General features: G+C 36.7%; 2 protein-coding genes across 5 annotated transcripts in view; one reads left to right on the forward strand and one right to left on the reverse strand.

The window, feature by feature from the left end:
* Window positions 1-15,215, forward strand: part of PXYLP1 (2-phosphoxylose phosphatase 1) — a 54,381-nt gene extending 39,166 nt beyond the window's left edge. For 3 of the 4 annotated variants that reach the window (XM_074214902.1, XM_074214901.1, XM_074214900.1), the window contains 3 exons: window positions 2,381-2,507; window positions 7,435-7,574; window positions 12,216-15,214. In XM_074214902.1, coding sequence (XP_074071003.1) covers window positions 2,381-2,507; window positions 7,435-7,574; window positions 12,216-13,147 — 1,199 coding nt within the window. In that variant the 3' untranslated portion in view covers window positions 13,148-15,214. Of the gene's footprint in view, window positions 1-2,380; window positions 2,508-7,434; window positions 7,575-12,215 lie in introns of all 4 variants that reach the window. The other variant, XM_074214903.1, reaches the window with a different exon arrangement.
* Window positions 6,745-10,331, reverse strand: LOC141508145 (adenine nucleotide translocase lysine N-methyltransferase-like). Its single transcript, XM_074216493.1, is given in 5 exon segments — window positions 6,745-9,061; window positions 9,152-9,170; window positions 9,172-9,716; window positions 9,748-10,146; window positions 10,326-10,331. Coding segments are annotated over 5 exon segments (1,167 nt in total). The 3' UTR covers window positions 6,745-8,863.
* Window positions 15,216-17,619: the final 2,404 nt, after the last annotated feature.

Consider the following 17,619-nt stretch of genomic DNA (forward strand, 5'->3'; position numbering starts at 1 on the left):
CACCAGGGTTGAAAAGGACCACAGGAACAACTTGGAAAGTCAGTGGGAAAACTGCCATATAGAGTGAGCATGAGGTCCAGGCCAGCACAGGTCTCAGTACAGACTTGGTTAATTCCAGAGTGCTCAGCCCACTGATGGTAAGGGGATTAGGGGAGACTGTAGAGGTTGCTCTGCTATCCCTGGAGCTGTACTCTGTTGCTTTGCCCATACTCAGATCCAGGGCTCAGTCTGGGGTCCTACACTACCATAGCAGAGCAGGGTCCCTTCTCACAGTTTCAGGGCAGAGAGACCAGGAGAGCAGTCAGAGTCTCTCATAAGACCTTGAAAGAATTGAGGTCCCTGGAGGGGGGGGCAGTGTCCCTGATTTCAAAATTTTTAAAAGTTTGGGAAAGTATGTCCTCTACCCTGGAAGCAGAGCCCCACCTTATCAAAGAATTAAAATCAAGTCATAGCCTGGGGAAATGAGCAACTCCAGAAGAAAAAGAATCTTACCATAGACAGTTTGCTATGGAAGATACCCTCAGAGGATGACTAGTGAAAACTTCTGTGTCCAAAGTCTCCAAAAAATTATGAATTGGTCTTAGGCTATGGAAGAGCTCAGAAAAGATTTTGAAAATCAAGTAAGGGAGATGGATGGAAAATTGGGAAGAGAAATGAAAGCACTGCAGGAAAATCATGAAAACCAAGTCAGCAGCTTGGTGAAGGAACTACACAAAAATATGGAAGAAAATAACATCTTAAAAACCAGTTTAGGTCAAATAGAAAAAGCAGTCCAAAAGGTCAATGAGGAAAATGCCTTAAAAAGCAGAATTGGTTAGATGGAAAAGAAGATAAAAAGCTCTCTGAATAAATTAATTCCTTCAAATGTAGAATGGAACTCAGGAAATCTTCAAAAGAATGAAAAACTGGAAGAAAATGTGATATATGTCATTGGAAAAGCAGCTGACATGGGAAACAGATCCAGGAGAGATAATTGAAAAATTATTGGACTACCTGAAAGTCATGATGAGAAAAAGAACCTTGATATCCTAGAAGTGGAGGGTAAAATGGAAGTTGAAGGAATTCTCTGATCACTTCCTGAAAGAAATTCCCAAATAAAAACTCCCAGGAAGATTATAGCCAAATTCCAAAATGACTGCCAAGTCAAGGAGAAAATATAAGCAACCAGAAAGAAACAATTCAAATATCATGAAGCTATAGTCAGGATTACACAGGATTTAGTAGCTGCTACATTATGGGCTGGTAGGGCTTGGAATATGGTATTCTGGAGGGCAAGAGAGCTTGGATTAGAACCAAAAATCAGCTACCCAGAAAAATATGAATATCTTCTTTCATTGGAAAAGATGGACATTCAATGAAATAGGGGACTTTCAAACTTTCTTGTTGAAATGACTAGAGTTGAACAGAAAATTTGATCAAGTTCATGACTCAGGTGAAGGATGGAGAAGGTAGAAAGGAAGGGCAAGTTTCGAGGGATTTAATGATGTTGAACTACTTGTATTCTACATGAGAAGATGATACAGATAACTCATGTTTCATGGCAATTAGAAGGAGCATATATAGACATGGCATAGGAAGGAGCTGAATATGAAAGTTATAAAGATGAAGTTCATGGATGAGAAAGGAATATACTTACTAGGAGAATGAGAAAGGAGAGGAAAAAGGGAAATATCTAAGATATTTCATGTAAAAAAGGCAAGAAGAAAGCTTTTTCAGTGGAGTGGAAGGGGGGGGAATGAGTGAGACTTCATTCTCATCAGAATTGGCTCAGAGAGGAAATAAGATACACAGTCAATAGAGTATAGAAATCTCCTTTACCTTAGAGGTAAAAAAGGAGAGAAAAGGGATGAGAGAAAGGGAGGGGGGAGGGGTTGTAGGTGATAGAAGAGAGAAGATTGTGAGAGAGGTTAATCAGATACAATACACTTTTTTGAGGAGGGATAGGGTGAAAGGAGAGAGAAAACAGAATAAATGGGGGTGAGGAGGAATAGGTTAGAGGGAAATAGAGCCTGCAATGGCAATTTCTCTGATCTACATATGATAAAGAATCCAAAGACAGAGCTGATGGTATCCAAATCCAGACTGAAGTACACTTTTTTTCCCCCCTCACATTTTACTTTTCTTGAAGTTTGTGGGGGGAGTGGAGATTATGTTTATTTTTACAAGACTATTGTAGTAATGTGAAAAAATAAAATTAAAATTAAAAAAATAGGAATACGCCTCAGTCTATTTTATGGAAATCAGTGGTTTATGTTGATAGTTAGAATTTTGTTTTGTAGGCCATTTTTAAGGGAAAAGCACTGAAGCATTCTTGTAAAACCTAGTATTTATAACACTGTTCCTAGAACTAATGTTTAAATTATATATTTCTTATCTGTAGGTCATGCACCTTATTACTTCAAGCTAGTATCTGTTCATGTGTTCATTCGTCATGGAGATAGATACCCACTTTATGCGATCCCTAAAACAAAGAGACCAGAAATTGATTGTACTTTGGTTGCTAACAGGTAAGTTGCATTTTAAAAATTCCTTTCAATATATATTATCACTTTGAAACTAACATGTCATTTCCATTGTTTTATATCATCAGCTTTTGCTTCTACATTTTAACTTTTCAAAATTATAGAGGTAACATTCTTCAGGATTATTTTTTAAAAAAATAGGAACGATAATTTTGGTTTGTTTTAAATATAAAAGTAGGTTATGAGTTCCTTGAGCAGAGATTTTTATGCCTTTTTTTTGGTATCTTTTGGATAGCTACATGACATAATGGAAAGAACATATTGAGTATGAACTCTGGAGGCCTATGTTCAAATCTCACCTCTGAAGTTTACTACTTATGTGATTTTGGCAGTCATTTTATCTCCCTGGGCCTTAGTTTCCACATTTATAAAAGGAGGTTGTAGTTCTAAGTCCATGATCTTGTGTTGCTCAACTAATATGCTATTTCAGTAAACATTTGATGAATAAAGAAACATCAAGAATAGAAAGTGTAAATTATAAATATGGAAATTCTAAGATCTTAAAATTATAATTGTATCAACCACAAGAAAAATGATCAAATGTTGATAATGTATTTAGAAAGCCCCACAGGAAGCAGTCTTGTCATATGGTTATCTACTAACTTGTCTCTGACTAATCACTTAACTTCTCAGAGTCCTTAAGACTATAAATTGTAGAGCAAGTCCCTTTGATTGAGGTAATTTTCTTATGCTAATGAGACAGTAGATCTGATTTTAAAAGCACTAAAAGTAATCTTTATTTTATAGTTTAATTTATATAGTAGAAATACACTTATAAATTACCTAACCAAAGCACTAGGAGAAAGACCTGATAAGGGTCTAAATGGTACAACAGAATTGAGCTGGTAATCAGTGAATTCCTTTGGTGTATTTGGTTGTTTTTTTTTTTTTTAGTTTTTTTGCAAGATAAATGGGGTTAAGTGGTTTGCCTAAGGCCACACAGCTAGGTAATTATTAAGTGTCTGAGGCTGGATTTGAACTTAGGTACTCTTGACTCTAGGGCCAGTGCTCTATCCACTGTGCCACCTAGCCACCTCCCCTTTGTTGTATTTGTACAGAGACTTTTACCTCTTTTCAGTGATGTGGTTTGAAATTTCAGCTTGTGCTGATTAATTCGTAGTGTCAGATTTGAATCCGTATACAATCAGGGTTGGCTATTTCAGTTCAGTTCCTTTTTCACATCTAAAATACTGTAGCATAGGACTCTGCCTTTTTGTTATTATGAGATTTTTTTCTCCTTTAACTTATCAGATTCCTTTAGGATATCATATTAACTGTTAAAACTGTACTAACTCTGAACAACAAAATTAACAGTTTCTTGATGGTTGGGACCTTTTCTCATATGCTTATTTTTTTTTTAATTCCATAAAGTGCCCAAACTAGGCTAGATATTTAGTAGATATTTTTTTTTTAAAGAAAAAAAGAATGGTATAAGACTATCTTTGGAGCCACTTTTTTTTTTTAAAAAAATTGAGTGGTATACTAATAAATGAAAGTTTGAAATTAGAAGTAATTTATGTTTTATATAGAGATTTCAAGACATTTGCTAATTTTGTAGTTTCATGTGATTAGTTTCAAAAGGTTCAGATAATAAAGAGGTCAGAAATAGATACTTCTTGAATTGAATCAAGTTACCTCTTGAGACTTCAACAGAATAATATTAAGTCTTAAGTCTTTATAGAAAAGATATTTCCAGGTAAATAGAATGCTTATTTTCCAGTTAGATGCTTTTTACTCTAACATAATCATTCCTTGAATTTATATGCATCAGCATTGTTGCTTAATTAAAATTCCAATTTAAACTATTTGAATTTATTTTCTTACAAGAATGTTACTTTTCCCATAATATTCTAGTGAAGAACTAATTACTTATACAGTTTATGCTATAGCATTGTTGACTTTTTAATGGGTATACAAAATAGCTTTGAAAACCTATGCTGAGCTTTATGCACACATTTGTGATATAGACACTAAGAGTGAAATAAGAAAATGAGGCCAATTCTTTGAAGTCTGTAAGAATTTAACATTTTTATTATTTTCAGTGTTCAGTATTTCTGATAAGGTCAAAGTCAGATACATTTTTATTATAGAAGAATTTATTTTCATAGATTTGATTAATAAACATATAATAATTTCAGTGTTCAAACAAAAAAGTGTGATGCCTAGGGTTTATCCATTGAGTACATGTAGTACTTAGTTTTATTAACTATTGTCCAAGGAAAGGACAGTTATATGGTTGAATGAAATTCTAATTTGTTATCTTAAAAAGGAGTAGAGGTAACCTTGACTTCTCATAGGTTATGCCAGCAGCAGCTCTGGTATGTTCTATACCAAGTTGAAAAGTCTTTGATTATGAGTCTTGTAATAGACTTCATGTCTTTGGTTTGGGGACTGGCCCAGTTAAAATCAAAGGGGTTTATCACCAGGTTGCCCAAACGATGCTGATTTTTTTTTTCTATCTGAGCAACTCTTTTTTTTTTGGCAAGGCAATGGGGTTAAGTGACTTGCCCAAGGTCACACAGCTAAGTATTAAGTGTCTGAGGCCAGATTTGACCTCAGGTCCTCCTGACTTCAGGGCTAGTGCTATGTGCCACTATGCCCCCCAGCTCCCTCTTCTGACCAACTTTTAAAGATCATATATTTGTAGAGGGATCAGGATCTGTGTAAGTGAAACAAGTACCTATATCAGTGAAATCAAAGATCTTTGAAACACAAGTAATAATTCCATAAAAGAAAATTTCTGAATATGGATTTCCTTTATGTGGAGATCACAGACCACCCATTAGAACAGGAGGGGAACCTAATAGTAATTAAATTATTTTTAACATGAAAAAGTAATTTGAATAGTCAAACAGGGAAAACATGGAGAATTTGCAAAACTACCTGTAACTGTCTGTAGTCATGTAACTTAAGTTTAATTTTCAGGTTATGCCCACAAAGCTTTTGCTTAGATTCTTAATCAGAATCCAGAGATACTGAAAGAAGTATTTTACATGTCTTGAGGAGTAACCTATAGTTTATGAAGATAAGTATTAGTTTTGTTTTCATTTTATGAAAATGTTAATTTCCAAGATTGCAAACATTTGTATGTATTAAGTTTTAGGGAAAAAAAATTTGTGTCTTCTGCTCTATGTACCCTGAAGTATTTAGGATAATATCATTTAGAGTATGTCAAGTTGAGCATATTATAATTTTAAGATGTATTTTTGCAAAGTGAAGGTTTATGTTTTTTAGTCAGGTTATTTTACCACATTTAGAGCCATGATCGCATCCATTTAAAATGTCACTGTTAATGGAGCTCAAGTGGTAAGAGTTTGTTGTTGGAGCAGTTTGATCTTTGCCTTTTTCCTTGCTGTTTCTTGTTTATAATTTAGCAATTAACTTCCTTCTTTTTCTCACTAAGTAACATTTTAATAGTTGGAATGTGTACATATATTCTTATATTATTTAATCAGGGGAAAATTACTTTATTACTGGATTATTTTATTTTTAAATTAGCACACTGCAATGATTAAAACTTAAGGTTTTACACTGGTTCTTTTTCTTTTTCTTGGCCAACCAGTGGTTTGACTCAAGGTGCGTTTAAATGTGGTGTAAACATCCCTAAATGCTTTAGCTTTAATCGTGGAAATGAAGTGCTTATCATATGCTTCTATTCATTACAAGATTAATTCTGTAAAGTACTGCTTCTATCATCTCATACATCTGATAAACCTCCAGTGACTCAGTCCAAGCTCTCAGGCATGGCATTCAGTGCCCCCTACAATCTATCCACAATGTTTCTAACTTTATTTTCCTTCATTCCCCCAGTCAAATCCTGTACTGTCCCTTGAACATGATTAGCACATTATTACCTTTCAAGCTTTGCTCATGGCATTCCTATTGTGTAAAATAACTCTCCTATCTTTCCTATCTATCTAAATCCTATTCATCTTGCAAGGCCTTGCTCAAATCTCATTCATCCATGAAGCTTTTCCAGACCACTCCAGTTTGAAGTCCTCTCTTATTCCTTTAAACTCTTAGAGCAGTTTTTGTCTTTATAACTCAATTGACACAAGGAAACAAATGATCTCAGTGCATATATTTTACTTTATAAATTTCTTTTGTTGTCCTACATGTTAGTCATTCATTTATTTGTTTGATTTATATTAAGCTGAATTAAATATTCTATAAAGGAACAATAAAGTTGAAAGTTGAAACTTCAGCTTTATGTAAGGGCAAGACTCATAAAACAATTAGAAAGTAAGAGTGTACAGTAAATTGCTAAATTATACAGTAATAGAAATTAAAGGAAAAGATGAGTGTAATCTGAACTTTGCAAGGAAACCTTTAAATAGGAGTTGAAGGACGAACTGGCACTTGTAGAAGTACAGTTTTATGAGGAGTTTAAATGGTCAAATAATTATATTTTAATATTAAAAATCCAGTGATCAGTTTATGATCTTATATGATGTCACCTTCAGGTTTCTTCTGCTTCTCTGAGAAATGGTTAGGTTGTAACCCTTTTATCTTTGAGGCTAGTTTTACCTCTTGATCTTTAAATATGGTCAATGGGTGAGAGAGGATAGTTATCAACACATCCAAAAATATTTGCTTCATTAGCTAGCTAGCTAGCTTCAGAGAACTTGAATGAGAATGCCATGAGAGGAGGCCTTGAATCTAAAACAGGGGAAGATAACTGAAAAGTATACAGATAATTGGGAGCTGCCTGCCCATGAATGCATTGGGAGGTCTCAAACTGATTGTCTTAAGTGTGGACTGAAAATGTTTATAGAGACCATAGGTTTGAAAAAGCATCTAGCTTTGAACATATTTTCTTACAATAAATCATTCAATTTTATCAGTTTTGTTTTTATTTTGTTATATAAAGCATTTGTTGGACTAGAATGTATTTTGATTTGTACTTTTTTAGGAAACCAAACCATCCTAAACTTGAAGCTTTCATCAATCATATGTCAAAAGCATCTGAAGTCTTAATGGAAGGCACTCTTAGTACTTTGCCTCTTTATCCTAGTCATTCACTGTGTGAAATGGGAGAACTCACACAGACAGGCAAGTTTCCTCTTTGTTCTTTTCAATTTCCCCAAAATGTGTTTTCCCTTAAAGGTTATTTTCCCTAATTGGAAATATTGCCTGGTCATGTTTTTACATCATTATATTAAAAGTTATTTTATTTTGAAATCTATTGTCCTGCATATGACTTCAGTTTTCATAAAGCTTGCTTGAGGACATTATGACCGAATGAGGTAATATATGTAAAATGATTTGAAAACCCTAAAACTTTATATAAATGTTCACTGTTACTAGGGTCTCTCATTAGACCTTGCTGCATCAATTCTAGTGGTAACTTTTTTTTTGTTAGGCAGTTGGATTAAGTGATGTGCGCAAAGACACACAGCTAGGTAATTAAGTGTCTGAGGTCAAATTTGAACTCAGGTCCTCCTGACTCCAGGTTCAGTGCTCTATCTACTGTGTTACCTTGCTGCCCCTAGTGGTAACTTCTTAGCATTCTTAGCATGGAGAAAGAAATTTGATTTGAAAAGATTGACCTTATCCTCTACCACATGACAAGTGAAGCATCAATTAATCTTAATTTAGTACTTCAAGATGGGCTATAGTTGTGGTACTCTTTCCATGTATTAGTAGATAGTTTTCTAGAGTTACTGGTCCACAAACAACAGATACAATTATTAACCTCTTACCTCTAAACTTTCACTTGGTCTGGGACCTGTCATATGTGGTGCTTTTTGGGGCATAACTTTTGAGAATTCAGTGTCTCTTCCCTAATATGATGATTAGAGTAGCACTCAAAACTCTAAAATAAAAGAACTATCATATTTGGTTGACCTCAGAGAAGTATCTTCAAGGAAGATGACATAAGAGAGCACTCAGTTTCACATGTTTAGGGATATGTCCTGGACATTTATTTCCCAGTCCCTTTAACTAATTATGAATCAAAGAATTTATCAAAAATTTATTGATAGAAACTTTGATCTCATTTATGTTTTAAATCTGCCTTACCTTTTTTTTTTAAACATCAAAAATGGAAAAAAACTTTTGTGTTCAAATGTAAACCACAAGAAACAAGTTTCAATTCTTGACCTAGAATTGCCAGTGAAATCTTCAGCAATGGTTTTGACCTTCCCTCAGTGTTGGCTCCTTATAATTACTTGAACCTCAAAATTCAATGACCAGAATCAGCTCTCTTCTAGAACACATCCTGGTTCTCTGTGGTTAAGGGAGGTGAATCCTTGTTTGGGTAAGGACTGGCTAAAAGTGCCCTTACATTGAAGGTAACGACATGTGCCCCTCTCATGAAGGAAGCTGTATCTGCCCAAAATCTAGACAGGTGTTCCCTGAAGGGGAGTTGTCCTCATCTCCATATTTTGCCGGATATGTCCAATATCATAAGCCCAAACCTCGTCCAGGACCTCACCAACTGTGGCTGTTGGCTCCCAACAGGGAAGAGGGAATTGTCCAGATACCACTCGGGCCTCGTTGGGCAATTCTGCTTGCAGTTTGGTTTCCAGGAGAGGGAGCTCAGTTTGAATCATTCCCTAGCCCTGGGAATACTTTAGTTCAACAAATCCCATGGCCCTAGAGTCTCTGGAAGTGCTCAGACATATCACACTGGGAGCCAGGAAAACTGATGTTTTTGCAGTCAGCCAGGTTCACCTTCCAGAGATCCTTCTTCTGGTAGGAAACATTTTGAGCACAACCAGCCCACCATGCATGGAACCGGGAAAGTCGAAGAAGCCAGGGATTCAGTTCATAACCCACAACAGGAGAAAATCTTTGTCTGTGTGCTGCCAAAACAATCCTGCCATCACCAGAGCCCAAATCCACCATGTTGCCAGAGCAGCCCTGGAGAAGATTCAGCACATTCTCTACCTGCTTCCTACTTGCTGGGACATAGGGTACCTGAAGCTTCAAGGGCACTTTTTGGAAACCGGGCATAAGGAACGCTGCCCAGAAGGTATAGGCAAATAAGCCAGTGCCAGCTGCCATTTCTAGGATACCCAGTCCTCCAATGTGGCGCTCCTTTAGTTCTGCCATAGCCTCTCCAGGATCAACTTGTCCATTTCGACTCGTGGCGACAAACGCCAGGCTACGGAGGTGGCGGATTGTATACAGGGCTGCACGAGGTCCCCGGCCTCCTCCTCCTCCTCCTCCTCCTCGGGCGCCCTCTCTTCGCTTGGAAAGGAGGGGCGGCCTGTGGCGTTACCGCCCGCCTCCACCTCCTGGGGGGCCGAGGAGACTGTGACCGGCCGCTCTCCCCTTCACCCCCTCCTGCCGGGGAGGCCGCGGCCACCACGCCCCCCGCGGCGGCCACCACGCCCCCCGCGGCGGCCACCACGCCCCCCGCGGCGGCCACCACGCCCCCCGCGGCGGCCACCACGCCCCCCGCGGCGGCCACCACGCCCCCCGCGGCGGCCACCACGCCCCCCGCGGCGGCCACCACGCCCCCCGCGGCGGCCACCACGCCCCCCGCGGCGGCCACCACGCCCCCCGCGGCGGCCACCACGCCCCCCGCGGCGGCCACCACGCCCCCCGCGGCGGCCACCACGCCCCCCGCAGCGGGGGCAGAGCCTGGGCCGGGGGCCAGCCTGATCCGCCGTATACTCTGTTGGGCCGGAATCCCAGGGCCCTCGGCTGGGCCGCAGCGGAAGGGGCGGGGCCGAGCCCTGCCTTACCTCTTGAGGTTCAATTCAATTCAATAGCATTTATTAAGTGTTTTCTAAGTACAGCACATTAATAGGCCCTGGGGTATATAATAAGATAAAATGAAGAACATATCATCACCTCCATCCGGTATTTCATTAACTGCAAATAACAGGTTCTTAAAGTTTATATCTCACTTTAAACTTTTTTGTTTTGTTTTTTAGGTTTTTGCAAGGCAATGAGGTTAAGTGGCTTCCCTAAGGCCACAAGCTAGATAATTATTAAGTGTTGGAGATCGCATTTGAACTCAGGTCCCCCTGACTCCAGAGCCATTCCTCCTTCCATTGCGCCACCTAGCTGGCCCTCATTTTATACTTTTTTTTAATTTTTTTTTTGCAAGGCAAATGGGGTTAAGTGGCTTGCCCAAGGCCACACAGCTAGGTCATTATTAAGTGTCTGAGGCTGCATTTGAACTCAGGTACTCCTGACTCCAGGGCTGGTGCTCTATCTACTGCGCCACCTAGCTGCCCCTCAGTTTAAACTTTTTGATAGGAAAAAATACTTTATCTTTTTTCAAACTTCAAGAGAATCACCTATTATAATATTTTAAGATTTGATTGCATTCAATTTAGCAAACATTTATTGTGTTAATTATATATAGATCACTGCTATTTACTTGGAAAGAGATGACATTTAGGTAAGATAGGATTCCCTAGCCCATGTTGAGTCTAGTCTAGCCAGAAGTTATTTCATATACAAAAATAACTGTAAATTATAAGTAATGTCAAGAATGATACATACTGTGATAGACAAGTCACTTGTAACATGTTCTTCTTGAGTACATGAACTTTGATCATATCCTTCTCATAGAATGAAAGGTTATTAATATTTTTAGTTTATATTTTCTTAAGAGTTCCCTTATATAGTTGAATAATTTATTTTCTCTTCTCTGACTTCATTGCATCTTTTTTGAGATTTGTGCTCATGATTTTATACAGAGGTAACACAAATTTTTACCCCTTTCTGAGGATGCCTAGTATGTTGTTTGTCTTCTTTTTTGACTGTATTTTTATATTTCTTCTTGAGTTTATCAAATCAATGACCTCTGGACCTATTCTTTTTTTTATTTTTTTTTTTATTTAGGATTTTTGCAAGGCAAATGGGGTTAAGTGGCTTGCCCAAGGCCACACAGCTAGGTAATTATTAAGTGTCTGAGACCGGATTTGAACCCAGGTACTCTTGACTCCAGGGCTGGTGCTTTATCCACTACACCACCTAGCTGCCCTGGACCTATTCTTTAGATTGTATCTGATTGATTATATAAACTTGGTTTGGATTATATTTTCCTAACTGTATTACCTTTTATATGCCTACATTAAAATTCATCTCCTACTTTTCTGCCTAGCCATACAGCTTTATGAAATGTGTGTGCAGTTTTTCATCATCAGCCTCAACATTTCATTAGTTGGGATTGCTTAGTGGAGTCTGCCAATTTTGAAATTTTACTGTACTTATATACAAAGATAAAAGGGTATTTAAGAGTTTAAATTGTCTCTCTTGAGACAGTAGTTTGTTCCCACCAGCTCAAGAATGGGAAGGCTGTGAGAACAAAAAAGATAGATTAATGAATGAGAGAATAGTAACAGATGAGTAGATTTTTAAGATTTATTTATTTATTTACTTGCAGAACTGAGTTGGGTTCAGATGTTGTTAGTTTACATTATTTTTTAAAAAATCATGGAATTTAAGATTGATTAAATTTTTTAGTACTTTTTTTTTTTTTGCAAGGCAATGGGGTTAAGTGGCTTGCCCAAGACCACACAGCTAGGTAATTATTAAATGTCTGAGGTCGGATTTGAATTCATGTACTCCTGATTCCAGGGCTAGTGCTCTATCCACTGTACCACCTAGCTGCTCCTTGATTAAACTTTTATATGTATCTCTCATACTGTTTTTTTTCTATGTTCTCTCAATTTTATACATTCCTTCAATTCTTATACTCAGGAAAACTTTTGCTGTTATTTTTGTTAGGTGTTGTTCAGCATTTGAAGAATGGACAGCTATTACGAGACATTTATTTAAAGAAGCACAAACTTCTTCCAAAAGACTGGACCACAAAGCATCTTTACTTAGAGACAACTGGAAAAAGTAGAACTCTCCAGAGTGGACTGGCCTTGCTCTATAGTCTTCTTCCAGATTTTGATTGGAAAAAGATTAACTTTAGGCACCAGTGGAGCACTATCTTTTGCTCTGGAAGTTGTGATTGCCCGATGAGAAATCAGTACCTAGAAAAGGAGCAACGTCGCCAATACCTCTTGCGTGTTAAAAACAACCAGTTAGAGAACACTTATGTGGAAATGGCAAAAATAGTGGGGATTCCCACAAGGCAACTGAGAGCTGCTAATCCCATAGATTCGATGTTATGCCACTTTTGCCACAATGTCAGTTTCCCTTGTACTAAAAATGGCTGTATTGACCTAGAGCATTTTAAAGTTATCAAGACGCATCAGATAGAGGATGAGAAAGAGAGACGTGAAAGAAAGCTTTATTTTAAGTATGCACTGCTGGCTTCTCATCCTGTCCTCAACCAGACTGTCAGTCGAATGCTGCGCATCACTGAAGGCAAGAAGGAGGAGGTTTTTGTTCTTTATTCTGCTCATGATGTCACTTTGTCACCAGTTCTCAGTGCCCTGGGGATTACTGAAGCCAGGTTTCCAAGATTTGCAGCCAGGTTGGTCTTTGAACTGTGGCAAGATGGAGAACGCCCTGTGGATCACTTCATCCGTATTCTTTATAATGGAGTTGATGTCACATTCCACACTTCTTTTTGCCAGGAACACCACAAGCATTCCAGCAAGCCTATGTGCCCTCTTGAAGATTTTGTTCATTTTGTCAAAAGGGACATGTTTTCAGTCTTAAATAGCAGTAATTATTATGATGCATGTCACAGAAAAACATTTTAAAAGAAAGTCAGTCTGCATTTTATGAAATTTATTCTGGTACAGAAGATGACTACTTTTGGTTTCTTCTGATTTAAAAGGTACACAGTATTGCTTTGAAAATACTTAAAAACTCCAGGTAGGGACCATATAGGTGAATTGACTTGAATAGCAAATAATTTGCCATGATTTGGTATATTACTTAGTTTATTAATTTGGTACACTTCTACTTTATTGAGAAACAGGTACTCTGTTTTAAATCGATATTACTTGGAATAAATGATTTTCCTTCTTAGGTCAGAATAGATAAGTCTAGGTTGCTTATTCAGAATTTTGTTCTCTTGATTACCAACCAACAAACCTCATGCATTTTATTTGGGCAGATAGAGGTACTCCTATTCCCATTTAGTATTTGTAAATTGAATATCTAACAGCTCTCTGCTGTGATTGTACTTGCAAAAGTAATTTGAATGCCAAGAAATGTATGTTGGTTGTTCCAGTTTTTTTACTAGTAACACACTTCTTGGTATGACTATTTAATTACAGTAGAATGTGAGGGAAATGATCATAAAATCAGGATGGATCTAATAGTAAAATTATTAAGGTACTTTTTGTTCAGGATGATGTAAAATACTGTGGTACAAGATCATTAAGTGTTTTTTAAATATTTGTCTGCTGTAGTAAAAGCTGGATATGCTGAAACTTTGATATGCAATTTAGTATTTTTATAGTCTAGAAAAATATTTTCTAAGACTGGTATTAGAAATGGTGTGTAGGACTAATCTCAATTTTCTGTATTTTCTTGATATTCAGAGATTTATGAAAATCCAATTTCTGTTATCTTCAATGACCATATTAACCAAAAATAGAATTAGTGGGTAATTATCTTTGACCAGCTGTGGAATCGAATACATTTTTAAACCACTTTTGTCAATTACAAATGGTAAAATATGATTTGATTTTTAAGGAGATATTTGGGTAAAATTTCATTAATCAGAATGTTAAATTAATCTTTATAATGATAGTTTTTTTATACTTTTTAGAAAAGATTCTAATTTAATCTCTGATATTTGAAATAATGGTGCTAGTTAAAACAGAGGAAATGTAATCTATGAGTGAGATTCTCTAGTATTATTGGCATTCCAGACTTTTTATTTTTTTGCTCAGTGCTGCATTTGAATACACTTGTTTTTATCAATAAATTTTTGAGAAATATTTGTATATTCTGTGGTTCATATTATGTATGTTAAGTATATTCAGTGTTTGCTAAGATTTATCTTGAATGCTTCTAATCTTGCTTAAAAACTTAAATGTTATCACTTACTGGAATTTTAATGCTAATTAGATTCTTTCCACCCACTCAAGATATATCTGAACAAGAACTTCTAAATTTGGTACAAGTATATAAGAATAAAGGTGTTATCTAAAAGACGTTTTAAAAAATCAAATTACAACTATATAAAGACAGAAAAGATATTTTGGATAAGAATCAGCAATCTAAGTTTGGCAATGGATGTTGCCTCAGAAGACTTTGTTTTTAAATAAAATTACACATTAGTGTTAACACATTTGTACCAAATTCCAGTGATTGATTTGAAGCTGTGGTATAATAGAGAGCACACTAGACAGATGTGGGAGTATCAGTTCTGCCTCTTACCAGTAAGGTTACTTTAGGCAACTCACTTTAACAACTTCCCACTCCTACCCCCAACCTTCAACTGGAAAAGGCAAAACTGGATTAGATTATTTCCAAAAATGATCTTTCTCAGCTTTATGGTTTTATGAAGTTTAAATTTGTGGCAGATTTTTACAAAAAGTTTTATTAGTGATATATTTATGTTGGAAATTTAAGAGAACACTCCATATATCTGTGGGACAGTGTGGGATTGTTAAGATATATTTGAAGACTTTGAATTTGACAAAACAAACATATTAATCAAAATCAGTATCACAAGTCCATAAGACTTGTGTTGCAGCTAGATTTATTATAAGAGAAATGAACATGCATGTGGAACCTAAGTAATACATAGTTTATAATTCATACAGGAGTTTGCCTATTTATGACAGTAAAATGAAGGAGGGAGGTAAAAATAAGTCTTTTAAAGGGAAGTGGTATGGGGGGAAGGTACAGTACAGGTGGGAAAAGGATAAAACCCCTGTTTCTTAAAAATATGTACATATAAATACACACTATGTATATGTTTGAGGTATATATGTATATGTATATACGTATATATGTATTTATTTTTAATCAAGTTTCTTAGTCCAGCTGAATAATTATTCCTTTTCAACTTAAGATATATAAGTATTTTTTGTTGTGATGTCTATTTTTTCCCCTAAATCCTTTTAAAATGAAAGAAACAACATATCTAAACTAATATTGATGAGTCCACGGTCATGGTTCTCAATCTTTTTGGTCTCAGGCCTCCTTTATATTTTTTTAAAAAATTGAGAATTTCCCCTAGAATTTTTGCTTTGTGATTTTTATCAATTAACATTTTCCATATTAGAAATGAAAACTTAGTAGTATTATGAAAATAATTTTACTTCATGTACCTCCAGAGGGTCTCAGGAGCTCCTGGACTACACTTTGAGAACTACTGGTCTAGGGGTGGCTAGGTGGTGCAGTGGATAGAGCACTGGCCCTGGAGTCAGGAGTACCTGAGTTCAAATTGGGCCTCAGACACTTAATAATTACCTAGCTGTGTGGCCTTGGGCAAGCCACTTAAACCCCATTTGTCTTGCAAAAACCTTAAAAAAAAAAAGAGAGAGAGAGAGAGAGAGATCTACTGGTCTACAGCACTGTGGTAGATAGAATTGGATTGGCTATAGAGATTTAACTTTCTGAACTCATAGCTGCATCAGAGAACAGCTTAATGCTTCTCATTTATCTGCCATTCACTATACTTTACATATAGGCTGGATACTTGAAATACAACTGAGGAGATCATATGATTATGCAGCAGTGTGCATTGGCTAAGCAATTAGTGGTTATAAAGTAGAAAACTTGATGTTACGTTTTTGTTTTCATGCTGATTGGGCCAAGTCCAGGTTCTTTTTTTGTCTCTTGGGTATAAATGACTTGTTCAGGATCATACAACTAGTAAGTATCTGAAGTTGGATTTGAATTTGAGTCCTCTAGATTTGCAGGGTCAGTATTCTATGCGTTGTAGCATGTAGTAGGCATTTTCATTTTTATCTGTTCTGTCATTTAATTTAAATGTTTGGGTAATAATTTATTAATGTCCATTTGTATGACAGTTAAAAAATTTAATAACAAAACCCAAAAGAAGCAGTCCAAATAAAATAGTGAGGTAGATGAGGTCTAATTAACTAGAATGGCTTTGTGTAAATGAGCCATTTTATTTCCCTGAGGAATCAAGGGGCCAAATTTTGCTAGACTCTATTGTTCATACATTTTCAATCAGCTCAGTTTAAATGAATGAACATTCATTGGGCACAATTATGTAGATATCTGTACTAGATGGTAATAGTACAACAATTTAGGTATGATGTTGCCCATTTCTTCATGGAGCTTTCAGCTTAATAGGAGAATATGACACAAATAGTCATAATATCTGATAAATTTATGCCAACACCTGCAGAAGAGGATAAGATAGAGAAATTCTATGAAGATTTTATAAGACCCTTCAAATTTAATCAATCTTATATCTTTATATTTGTTGATTTAAAAATATAGGACAGCAGAGAAGATGGCAAAAATGTATTGGAAAATGTGCTGCTAGACCAAGAAATGAAAGGGGCCTAAAATGTTTTAGGGCTCTGTATTATGAATACTTTATACAAGAAGACAAGAGGCAGGTACTGGATATGACAAGCACTAACACCACAAAAATGCAATTGACTTTATCTTGGGATTTAAGAACATGTGAGTCTTTTCCAAACAAGTCCAGTCAACTTGTTAGAACAGAAATAATCAACATGAGATTATAAAAATAAAGATCTACTGTGCAGTGAAAACTGCTCTCTCATGATTTATTTAAGCAAGTTATTGATATTGAAAAAAATGAAATTGTTCTGGCCAAGATGGCGGACAAAAGCCAGGCACTGTTTAAACTCCTATTTTTCCCCTCAGAACTGACATAAATCAGGCCTCTAAACAGATTTTGGATCAACAGAACCCAGAAGATCAGAGAGGAATATCTTCCAGCAAGTTCTGTGGGGGCAGGCATGGGTGTGTCCAGGGCAGAGAGCAGAGATCCAGTACAGGGGTGGTGGGATTAGTCAGGGGACTGACCTGAGTGAGAACTGTGGCCAAAGTCTTTGTGGAGAGTTCCAGTGACTGCCCAGTGTTTCTAGCTGGAGCCCATTTTTCCTATGGGAGGGTCTGACTTTCTCCACCACAAACACAGAAACAGCCCCAGGTGTGGGAGACAGATCTTCCCCCAAGTTGATTCCCCAGAGAGAGTCTTTGACATAGTTCCAGCCCCAGGCCTAGGGAGTGGGCCACTGATACCTCCAACATAGACAATCCA

This window comes from Macrotis lagotis, chromosome 1, assembly GCF_037893015.1.
Source record: "Macrotis lagotis isolate mMagLag1 chromosome 1, bilby.v1.9.chrom.fasta, whole genome shotgun sequence".
Classification (NCBI taxonomy): Eukaryota; Metazoa; Chordata; class Mammalia; order Peramelemorphia; family Peramelidae; genus Macrotis; species Macrotis lagotis.